This window comes from Melanaphis sacchari, unplaced genomic scaffold (assembly GCF_002803265.2).
Source record: "Melanaphis sacchari strain LSU unplaced genomic scaffold, SCAv2.0 Contig7_pilon_pilon, whole genome shotgun sequence".
Lineage (NCBI taxonomy): Eukaryota > Metazoa > Arthropoda > Insecta > Hemiptera > Aphididae > Melanaphis > Melanaphis sacchari.
Window position 1 is genome coordinate 5,393,411 of NW_020271560.1, and position 11,425 is coordinate 5,404,835.

The window sequence follows — 11,425 nt, forward strand, 5'->3', positions numbered from 1 at the left end:
GACGCACAAGTGCACAACGTAAATTTATACTTATGAGTTATGACTTATGGCAGAATCAGATTAATTTTTTATACAAAAAATTGAAAAGACCTAGAGTGGATCTATATTCGATTGTTATTTGTTGCAGTTAAAAGGAACATTTTTTGAAAAACTATTTATATTTTTACCACAATCTGCAACTTAAAAAGGGATTTTTTTTTTCAAAAGTATATATAAATTGGTAATACTCATAAAATTATCATCGTTGATTTTACTTATCATAAAAATGTAATTATTATTTTGTCAAAACTTTCTAAATGTTTTCGTTTAACTATAATCTTTAATTCCCTAATTTTCAACGTACCGTTCTAGCAATTTTTAATGTTTTATATTGAGAAACAACTCTTACATTAATATTTTTTTTTCCATTAACCTATTTTGTTAATTTGTAATTCAATGAAATTGGACTATTGAAGTAAGTTAATCAAACTTATAATGTTTTCATTTAACTATTTATTATTTGATAAATTTTTTATCTTTACTTTAACGTTTTCTTTAACGATTTTTTAAAATAAATTCTATTTTAGAATGGACCAAGAAGACTTTACCGCTGACCTATGTGCCGAACAGATTGGCAAATTATTTCAATTTCAGGATCTTACTGGTATTGAAAGTTTGCCTACATGTCGAGATGTACTACAAAGACACCATTGGGATATAGAGTCTGCAGTTCAAGATCAGTTAAATCTAAGAGAAGGTCGCCCATCTGTATTTGCTGGTACATCAGAAACATCATCGGCTCCAACAGTTTTAGTTGATCCGACCAGGCAACAAATATTTAATCCAGAGACTTCTGGAACTGGAAATTTTTTATCATTTGTATTAGATTACATATTGAGAACATTTTACAACACATTTGTATCAGTGGTACGATTTACTTGGAGTTTAGTTTGGCCAGAACCTCGACCTCCAATTACAGACCCTGTTGCTGATGTTGGAAAATTTATTGAAAACTATGAGTCAGTATATGGAAGTGAACATCCAGTTTATTATAGAGGATCATATAAGCAAGCATTAAATGATGCTAAACAAGAATTGAGATTTCTTGTTATTTATTTACATCAAAATGATCAATCCGATTGTTCTAATTTTTGTTCAACTGTATTGCCAAATAGCAACGTTATTTCTTTCCTAAATGAAAGTAACATATTATTTTGGGCTTGTGAACAAGATTTGAATGAAGGTAATAGAGTTGCTACTGCTCTTCAGGCCAATGTGTATCCATATGTGGCTGTAGTTGTACTGAGAGAAAGTCGAATGACCTTAGTTGGACGAATGGAAGGGCCTGTGTCACCTGAAGAATTTATTAGAAGATTGCGGTCAGTATTTGAAGCTAATGAAGCACATCTCATAGCTGCTCGTGCTGAAAGGATTGAACGTAGTTTTAATCAATCTCTGCGTGAACAGCAAGACCGAGCATATTTAGAATCATTACGTGCAGATGAAGAAAAAGAGCAAATTAAAAGAGAAAAAGAGTATCAAGAACAAGAAGAACGTTTACTACAAGTGAGGTTAGAAGAGATAGAACAAGCTCAAAAGGATGAACTGAAAAAACAAAAAATTGAAATGTTGGCTAGTATTCCACAAGAGCCATCTCTAGAAGAACCAGGATCATTGACAATTGTATTTATCATGCCTGGTGGCGTAAGAATAGAAAGGCGATTTTCAGAGATGTCTCCTGTAGCTGATGTTTTAAATTTTGTATTTTGTCATCCAAGTTCACCAGATACTTTTGAAGTGGCAACTAATTTTCCAAAACGAGTTCTGAATGTTGAAGACCGAAATAAAACACTTAAGCAAGCAGGCTTACAAAAAAGGGAGGTTCTCTTTATAAACGATTTAGATTCGTGAATAAATAATATATTAATATAATTTATTAAAAAGTACCTATAAATGTGAAAAATAATCTGAAAATTACATTGGTACATGTATAATGGTGTTTTAAATTTAAAAATGTTTAATTGAAAGTTGAGAATGTAGAACCAATTACCAGTTAATTATTATAATATAATACATATTATTTACATAAAATATATTTTTTTTTTTTACTTTTACTCATTACTTCAAAAAATTTTGTTTTAACTTCTATTTGATCGTGTGGTCAATATATTTTGCACGTATAGTAACTACATTGTTTTAATATATTCTTTAATGTGTGATAAATTATATTAAATGGTTTTGTTTTTGACTTTGTGATTCAATTTTTTTTTTTTAATATTTAATTAACTAATATAGATTTATTTTAAATTTTTCAACAAAGTTTTTATAATATGGTTAAAAATACTAAAAAAATTTAATTTTCTTTGAAGAGAAAAAATAAATTAAAATAAAAACCTACTAAGATATCTAAAAAAAATATAATATTTTTATTGAAGAATAAATAGTATCAATATAGTTTATTATACAATGTTATTGAGCATGGACAATAGAAATATTAAATAAAACAATTGTTGACTTTTGAATTGTACTATTCATTCATATTAATTATAATACTGATAATGTAACTATACATTTTTTTAAAACATGAATAACTTTAATTTAAATATTAAGCTTATATTATTTTTATGGATATTGCTTTTTCTTAATTACTAAAAATTTAAACAAAATACTATAATTTTAAATTTATCCTGTATTTTATTATTTTTATAACATTAGAATTTGTCTTTGTCTTACAAGGACCTAACACTAGATAATACTCAGATCCTAACATTTTTTTCAATTTATTATAATTGCAACCCTCAACTATCCCGTTAGTTACTCCACAAAGCGCATCAACATAATCAATACCTAATTTACCTTCAGTAGACAGACAAATAATTTTATAATTAACAAGTAATTATTAATAGTTAGTCTACTAAAATTCTTACATATACAAACTTGCACTGCCAAAAGGTATAATGTTTTTGTTAATGGTTATCTATATTTATCATATAATTTTATATTTTGGGCAAGTAATTATAAGTTATACCTACTTATAAGTATAAAAAGATTGATGACCTAAGAAATGAGCAAGAATTCTATAGGGTACCTTTGTATCACACCAGTTCACTCATTAAAACTATAAATGTTAATAAAGTATAACTCGTAAATTACTAGTCCAAAATTTAATTTTTATGTATAGAAATAATCTACAAAATATTCTGCTCTTGAAATATAAAATTAAAAATGCACGTCAGTCACTAAAAAAATAAAAATAATTTAAAGTGATGTGATGAAAGTATAACAAAAACATTGATAGTTTTAAATAATGAGTGTTAAATGGACAACTTAGTATAATACCTTTTATGAAGAAGTCATCAATAAGCATACTAAGAATTTACAAAGTTTAGAGTAATTGACAAATTTTTTATAAAAACTTTAATAAGGCCTTCATTAGAATAAAAAATATATTTACTCTATAAGTTAAAAGTAACTATATACCTATGGATAATTATTGGTTCCATAACAAATACTTTAATTTTCTTCATATTAACATAAATAGAAAAATAAAACATACAATAAAAATAGTTCTTTTTAATTTTGAATTGAACTTTCTAATTGTATAATAGTTCCCTGAATAAAATATTTAAAAAAATAAAACAAAAAAAAAAAAAATACATATATTAACTTCTATACACATTTAAAACCCCCACATGCTTACCAAAAAATAAGAAACAAATGGCAACTATTGTAAATAAATATCATTGTTATGGTTTTAATATACAATATACTGTTTTGGCATTTTTTAGTACCTATGACTAGATGAAACAAATTTTGGAAAACAACCAACCATAAAAAAAAATATAATAAAAAAAGTTTTAATGGTAAGTAGCACCCTAAATAGAAATTTTATTTTCTATCAAAAAGCTTTAGTTTTGACCTTACAGCTCCTTCACAAACTAAAATACGTTTGCCACAGACATTTGGACTAGTTGTGTTTGTTGCTCGTCGTAAGACTCCAGATACAAGACCTGAACGTCTTGGTCGGATGGAGGGTTGTGTCTCCCTTTGACTCTGTTTTTCTTCAAAATATTCAACAATTTTACTTATATGTCTAGTTTTCTGAAATAAATATTGTTAAGTAAAATAAATAATTATTTATACATTTTTTTTTGAAATTACTTGATGGCTTTCCCATTCATTACACGTTGAAAGATCTTCTGAACTATGATGTGTATTATTATGTAGAAAACAATAACCACCAGGTCTAAGATGATGCTCATCACCAGTAGAGTCAAGGAACAATGATGATGTAGCTGAACCAGATGACAATGTCACTGATGAAGCATTGGTTGTATGCTGGCATTCAAGTCCTGCCAAAATGTTGTTCATTAATATTGATCTTGCTTTTGTTTGCTACCCACACAGCAAGAAAATAATCGGGCACATAAAACTGTTTTTTAAAAGTGTCTTAAAATTCTTAACATTAGAATCATTTATAAGTAAAAAATTATTTATAAAATATATTTTTACCAGGTAAACAATAATCATCACAAACACTACTGTAGAAACCGGATTCGCATGATCCTCTCCGTCTTAAATTAGCTACACCAGAATTGACAGGAATAGTGAGATCGGTCCAACATGAATCAACTGTTACAGTAGGAAATGTTTTAGTAGTATTCTCTATGTTTGTTAATGACATCCATCGTTTTCCACTAACTCTAGACATTAGTGGAGATGTTGGTAAGGATGTAGATCGACATTTTTTTGAGGATTTATCAATGTTTATCATTTTTCCTTTGGGTGTCGAAGAATCAGCAATAAGAGTACCACCACTTGATACACTTAAAGAACACCGTCTATCAATTTCTATATATCCAGGTGATGGTAGTTCACAACACGATGAAAATAAATCAGAACCATTTGTTGAAGCAAGTATCTTTCGAACACCTTGAAACTTTGCATCCAATTTATGAAAAGGATTGGATTTGGACGGGCAAGGCTTATAATGAGGATCTTGGCGACACATACTTTCACCCACATAACGTAAAGGTTGAACAAAATGACATCGTGCTTTATCTGATGGAGCAGTATGTGCTGGAAAAGCTAATATGCCTTCATCTTCTGATAATGATCTACTATGACACACTAAATCAAACACAAAATATTTAGTAAAAATGATTTACAATGTATTATTATAAATCTTATAATATAAAATTATGATAATAAAATGTAGAAATGGAGATAATACAATACTTTAACTGCTTTATTAATATTTAGATATAGACTTTTTTATATTAAAAGATGCAATTAATAATCTTTATATATTATTAAAACATGAGGTGATTTCTTATGACAGTTATAAATTTATAATTAAAGTTCTTCTGAACCGTTTTTCATGATTTATTTTTCTTACACAAGCACTCGATTAGCAGATGAGCCATCGAAAAAAAAAATCCATAAGATTAATTATTTAAATAGTTATTACTTATTAGAAGTATTAAGTTTCCCATGTCGTTACAGAACGGCAATCGTTGACGACACCAGTTGTTATCAGGATAACCCCCACTATTCCTACATCTACTGCAGTCTGCAGTACTGCTGCGCTATCATCATCGGCAAAACCCATAATAAAATTGTTTCGATAACACCGTAACCAAAAACAGTTAAATCAAAATTAAAAATACAAATAAAACCGAATAAAACAAAAATGATATGAATGTAGCTTTATAAAGAAATTCTGTAATAATAATAATAATAATAATACACAAATATATTAAAATTTTCATTTAACTTTCAATTTGATTGTGTTGAGTGATATATTTGTAGTTTTCACTATATGAATATGTTGTGTGTATATTTATAAATATTGGCACCTATTGGGAGGGGGAAAAAACGAGGAATTTTACACACCCCCTCACCCATAAAAAATAATATGATCTTATAATAAATATAAGCATTATAAATATTATCTAATTAAGTACCTAAATAGCATGAAAATTATTTCTATCTTTATCACTATAGAGATTTGAAATAAAAAATACATATATAAAATCATATTGACGACTAGGTAGGTACATGCAAGATTAATCTTAGATTAAATGTTTATTTAGTTTAAATTTTGAGACTTTTTTGACATATTTACTCCTCCCCTAAAATTAAATCAATGAACACCCATGTTTATAAATATCATTAAAACTTAAGAACTTAAATTTACATTTTATGTTTTTTCTAAACATCATTATTGTTGTATTATTATAATTATATATTCATTATTCATATTTATATACCTAAATATAATTATTCAACAATCTTATTTTATTACTGTAACCCTGCAACGACAAGTAATTCAACTAATAAATAATAAATAATGAAATAAAATATTCATAACTACATTTTTTGTGATTGTTTTCTTCAGGTCCATTATTTTGCAGCAGGAACTCTTCACTTCGTGCTTCTACCATCGCTGTTGAGCAAGGATTTGACCGAGTAGTAATAACTGGACATCTCCGTGACCCAGATAAATTTGAACTTATGGTAAGTGGAAAAGCAATTGCTTCTTCTAGTTGTTCAACAATTTCTTTAAAAGTTGGACGTGATTTGGCATCCAACTTTAAGAAACATATAATGAAATAATCATATAATATATATAATATATAAAAATATAGTTAAATAATTATCTTACATGGCAGCAAGAAAATGCTAATTTAAGAAACATAGTTGGTGGAGGGCAAGACGAACATAACTCAACAAAAGCTATATAATCCAGGCCAAAATTTTGTGTTCTAGGTAAAATATCTGGATCTGCTTTCACTCTAGCAATAATTTCACATAACACAATTCCATAACTAAAAACATCACTACTTTCATTATATACATTCCCTTTAACACATTCTGGTGACATCCACCAAGGTGATCCAACTTGTTGTAACCTTTGTCCTTTCCTAATAAATAAACAAAAAATTACTAAGAAAACAATTCATTTATTTTATGTTTTAAAAATAATTGAGATTAATGGACATAATTAATAAACAAGATATTATGTTAAAGAATAATGATAGTTTAATAGCAAATAAAATGACTTTACATTTTTTAATTACATTTTTATTTTTATAAGTGTCTTTACAAAAGGTAAATTTTAAATATAATGTATATTAAATATGTACATATTTCAATTTCAATTTCTTTTTAAAAAATCAATGTAGACAAATAACAATATTTTATTTAGCATGGAAATACAAATTTGGATAATTATTTTTACATTATGAACATATTTTATAAGTAACATATCATATTACTTAAGATATCAATAGAATTTAAATGTTAAAAAAAAATAATATAACTCACTTTGGTATTTTTGCAGCTAGTCCAAAATCAGCTACAACAGCAGTCAGATCTTTAGTTGATTCATTTTTTTTAATTAAAACATTCTAAAAATTTTAAATTGTTTAATAATATCATATTTAGTATATTTTAAATAACAATGTTAAGTAATATTAAACAATAATTTTATTTGATTAAAAAAAGTTCAGAATTTATAATTCAGTTGTGTATATTTACTTTAGAAGTTAAATCACGATGAAATATGTCTCTTGAATGAAGATACTTCATGCCCCTTGCAATATCAAGACTTATTTTCATTCTTATTTTAAATGATAGTTCAATATCAGACTCAAGTAATTGTTCCAAACTTCCACCATTGATATACTAATAAGTAGAATTCATTATTAAATTATTTTGAATGAATACTTTTAAACATTTAATATTGAACATTATGAACAAATATACAAGATATCAGTGTTATAATTACCTCAGTTAATGCATGGAGTTGTCCTTTATATACACAAGCACCTTCAAATCTAAAATAACAATCAATTCAATAAATGTTCATATATTATAGTTAGGTTAGGTACATTTTGAACATAAACAAAATTTATTATGCTACTGTCATAACCAACAATAAGCTATTACTTGTAGGTATAGATGCATAGGAGTAAATAGTACAAAACTTTATGGGCTAATCTACCAAAAAACTTAAAAAACTGAAGTACCAAATATATGTATATATATGCAGTATATGTATATATTTTTAACTTCCACATTAATATTTTTCAATTGTTATATGTTTATATTTATGTATAATCTATGCATAATCACAACAAAATTTAAATTAAAATAAATATTGGAGTTATTAATAAGTCCCTCTAAAAGTTTTAAATACAAAATAGTTTAACCATATTAATCTTATTTATTTTCATACCCAAGTATGTTAGGATGTGAAAGTTTGTTCATAAGCTGCACTTCTTTTAGCATATTGAATCGATTAGATTGTTTGATATTCATTTTGAGTACCATTACTTTTCCAGTAGTTTGGTGAGTTACACGGTATACTTCAGAGAAGAAACCTTCACCAATACGTTCACTAAGAAAGTCATCTAAATTTGTAAGTGAACGCACAGCATGCTTAAGAGCACAACAAGAATTGCCTTTCAATCGACATCCTTCTTTACGTTGGAACTCAGCCTTCTCTTCCATAGTAGTCACGTAATTTGTCATAACAACTTAATAACCTGAAAAGATTTACAAACAAAATTGAAAAATATATTTATTGATAATGGAAACTGCTGGCAAACATTTTAAGGTAAAACAATTGTAAATGAAGCATTGTAGTTTGCAGATAATAAGAGACTATAATTAAAATACAACTTACAAAAAACAATTAATAAAAGAAATTTAATTAATTAAATAGAATTTTCATTAATAACTTCTTTTAATCATCAAATTAGCCTAATGTACTAACAAAAAGTATTTTTTGTTGAAGAAGAAACCTAATTTAAAGTAATGGAGATATTTGGAGAAATAATTAACCATTAACTAATACATTTATTTCATATAGACGTATAAAAAGATAGTGCTTAGTAACTTCTAAAAAAAGGATCAAAATTAAAATTTTTACATCTCAAAAATAAAAGTTAAGATTTTTTTAATTAATATTGAATGGATAACAAATATAAAAATATTGTGTTTTTATATTATATATCATTGTTCTTAAATTTTAGGTTAATACTGGATTCACAGTAGAATAATGTGATAGATTAGTTGTATAAATAAGCAATAGCTTAAAATTAATCTAAATATTTTGAAAATTTATTTGTGTATGTATATAATATTTTTTTTTGAAGACAACAAAATAAAGTCATTATTCTTTGTTTAAACTTCTATTTCCTCAAAATTTTAATTTTAACTTAAAATTAATATAAATACAAACATGATTATACATTTTTAAAGATTTAAATGAGAACTTCTCATGAAAAACCTGGATTAAATTTTTAAAAACTGAAAGATTTGAATGTTTTTTTTTTTTATTGAACATGTATAATTTTTATTATTACATGACGTACTGAATATAAATTATAACTTTGAATAATAATAAAATAGATTTTATCAAAAACTGGATTTGAGTAAAAATTTCTGTTCTTATTGTTTTATTTTCAGTTATTTTAAAAGTAGTGAGAATTTTTAACTTTTGATTACACAAAGTACCAACTAAATATAATTTATTTCCAGAAGCCATCCTCAAAATTGTTAGTGTTTCAAAAGGTCAAGACAGACAAAAAAAAAAAAAAAATAGTAAAACATTGTAAAATTAATACACTTGATATATTTATTGTTCAGCTCAGCAATTTAAAATTAGTAACTTGTATTTAAATATAAATTTATTTGTTTTAAAAGTTATAGAAAAAGCTGTATTATAGTTTTATTGAACATAATACAAAAGTTTTTGTAAGAAGTTAAAATGAAAAATATACAGACATGTTGCATATTGTACATACCTATTAAATATTTAAACGAGTAATAAAAAGCATGCAACAAAAAGTACTGGGATATCATCTCACTTTAGATAAATGTTCAGTGTCACTGAGTTTAGAAAATGTTATATACTTAAATCTAAAAATAATGTTTGTAATATATTATATTAATAAAACTAAATTAATTTAATAAATTATAATTGGTTAAAAATATATTTAGTTTAAAAAACTATACACTCTATACTTTAAACTTAATTTACTACAAATTTATAATGATAAGATAAGTTATGCATTACAGAGAAAGTTACAAAAACTCGTAAACTGTTATTAGATACTTAGGCAAGTGATAACTTTGAACAGTTTCAAAAACAAATTGTAAATGTTGTGAAATTTCTAAGTTTCAACAATGCTATGGTATTTACACACTTATTGTTTTTAAAATATTATTTAATGACTATAACTGTAGAAAATAATAACAAATTGATAACAATTTAAATTTAAAATAAATTAAATGTTTAATTTTTGTTTTAATGAATTGCATTTTGAGAAGGTAATATGAGTATTTATTTTGAATACAATTATAATTTATTTTACATCAAGGATTTTTTTTTTTTTGTTTACAAATTTAACTATAGTAAACATTTGAATATCAAGTTGATAGTATGATTATAAATGTATTTTCTAACAAAATAACAAAATATTTTAAAAAAAGAAAAGAATGACTCATTTTATTTAAAAATAGAGGTTCTAAGCAAGTATGAAGTAACATTAGAATTAATTATTTCCTTTAAATTTATCACAATAATATCAAATTCATTGTTATGAATTATGTATTTGATAAATAATATTCATATAACTTGCAAATAAAAAAATTCGACCATTTTTGAAGTATTGATTATATATATGAATATATATATTTATTTAACTACTAATATACATTTGCCAATCATATCTTTATCATTAATGTTTATGTTTTTATTGATGAATTGTGGTTATTAAATTTCAATGAGTAAACAGTTTTGTATTAAAAATATACAATTAACTTACTGGATTTTCTATTGATTCCACGTCCATTCTAATAATTTTACTTATTTTATAATGCCAACTAGGAAGAGTAGTTATGTTTAAGTGAAATTAAATAATACAATTAATAATAAATAATCACGTAAATCGATTAGTTATTAAATGTCACTCAATTGTCTGTATTAATGATAGAAAAAAGTAAAAACTATGTAAACGAATAATGAAGATGTACACTGCACTCTTCAGAACATAAAAAATGACAAATTAATAAAAATTGTCTAGAAAATCAGATAAGAATTAATTAAATCTCATTTCTCATAACTTGTTAAATTTTTTACGCATACACACTTTTCAATACTTCATTCATGTCAACATTGCAGTGTGGCCAATGTTACCGGACGTAAACTTGTAATAAGCTTTCCCTTTTTTGTGAATCGAAAATATGCACATTCAATTCATTATATTTTACTTATTCAGACTTAGAGAAAATCACAAAAATCCGTCTTATTTTTGAAATCATTTCGAAAATTTGAGATTTATAGATTAAACATCGATTATTATAAAAGACATTAGCTTTTAACATTAATCGCGCCACTGATGCTTATTTACCCTAGATGGAATCCTAAAGAATA

General features: G+C 25.2%; 2 protein-coding genes across 4 annotated transcripts; one reads left to right on the forward strand and one right to left on the reverse strand.

Moving 5' to 3' along the window:
• The first annotated feature begins 286 nt into the window (after positions 1 to 286).
• LOC112601742 (FAS-associated factor 2) lies at positions 287 to 2,227 on the forward strand. Its single transcript, XM_025349507.1, has 2 exons — positions 287 to 454; positions 567 to 2,227. Exon 2 carries the CDS (start codon positions 568 to 570, stop codon positions 1,888 to 1,890), a length of 1,323 nt encoding a protein of 440 aa, XP_025205292.1. The 5' UTR covers positions 287 to 454; position 567; the 3' UTR covers positions 1,891 to 2,227.
• Positions 2,228 to 3,696: 1,469 nt separating this feature from the next.
• LOC112601864 (rasGEF domain-containing serine/threonine-protein kinase X-like) lies at positions 3,697 to 11,064 on the reverse strand. Of its 3 annotated transcripts, XM_025349697.1 has the most exons (10): positions 10,818 to 11,061; positions 8,222 to 8,531; positions 7,772 to 7,820; positions 7,522 to 7,668; positions 7,309 to 7,391; positions 6,647 to 6,905; positions 6,356 to 6,572; positions 4,492 to 5,109; positions 4,141 to 4,331; positions 3,697 to 4,080 (listed from the first exon to the last, which is right to left on the reverse strand). In XM_025349697.1, exons 2-10 carry the CDS (start codon positions 8,515 to 8,517, stop codon positions 3,868 to 3,870), a joined length of 2,073 nt encoding a protein of 690 aa, XP_025205482.1. In that variant the 5' UTR covers positions 8,518 to 8,531; positions 10,818 to 11,061; the 3' UTR covers positions 3,697 to 3,867. The 3 variants fall into 3 exon arrangements, with proteins under 3 accessions (XP_025205482.1, XP_025205483.1, XP_025205484.1); XM_025349698.1 differs by lacking the exon at positions 3,697 to 4,080 and having other exon boundaries at positions 4,238 to 4,428; positions 10,818 to 11,064; XM_025349699.1 differs by lacking the exon at positions 3,697 to 4,080 and having other exon boundaries at positions 4,256 to 4,411; positions 10,818 to 11,064.
• Between the last annotated feature and the right edge of the window lie 361 nt (positions 11,065 to 11,425).

Excerpts from the sequence above, each read along its gene's own strand:
- LOC112601742 (XM_025349507.1), top strand. The coding sequence starts at position 568 with ATGGACCAAGAAGACTTTACCGCTGACCTATGTGCCGAACAGATTGGC.
- LOC112601864 (XM_025349697.1), bottom strand. The coding sequence starts at position 8,517 with ATGACAAATTACGTGACTACTATGGAAGAGAAGGCTGAGTTCCAACGT. Across the intron at positions 7,821-8,221 it reads TCACATCCTAACATACTTGG|ATTTGAAGGTGCTTGTGTAT; the intron begins GTATGAAAATAA and ends TTGTTATTTTAG. Across the intron at positions 4,332-4,491 it reads TGATGATTATTGTTTACCTG|GACTTGAATGCCAGCATACA; the intron begins GTAAAAATATAT and ends ACATTTTGGCAG.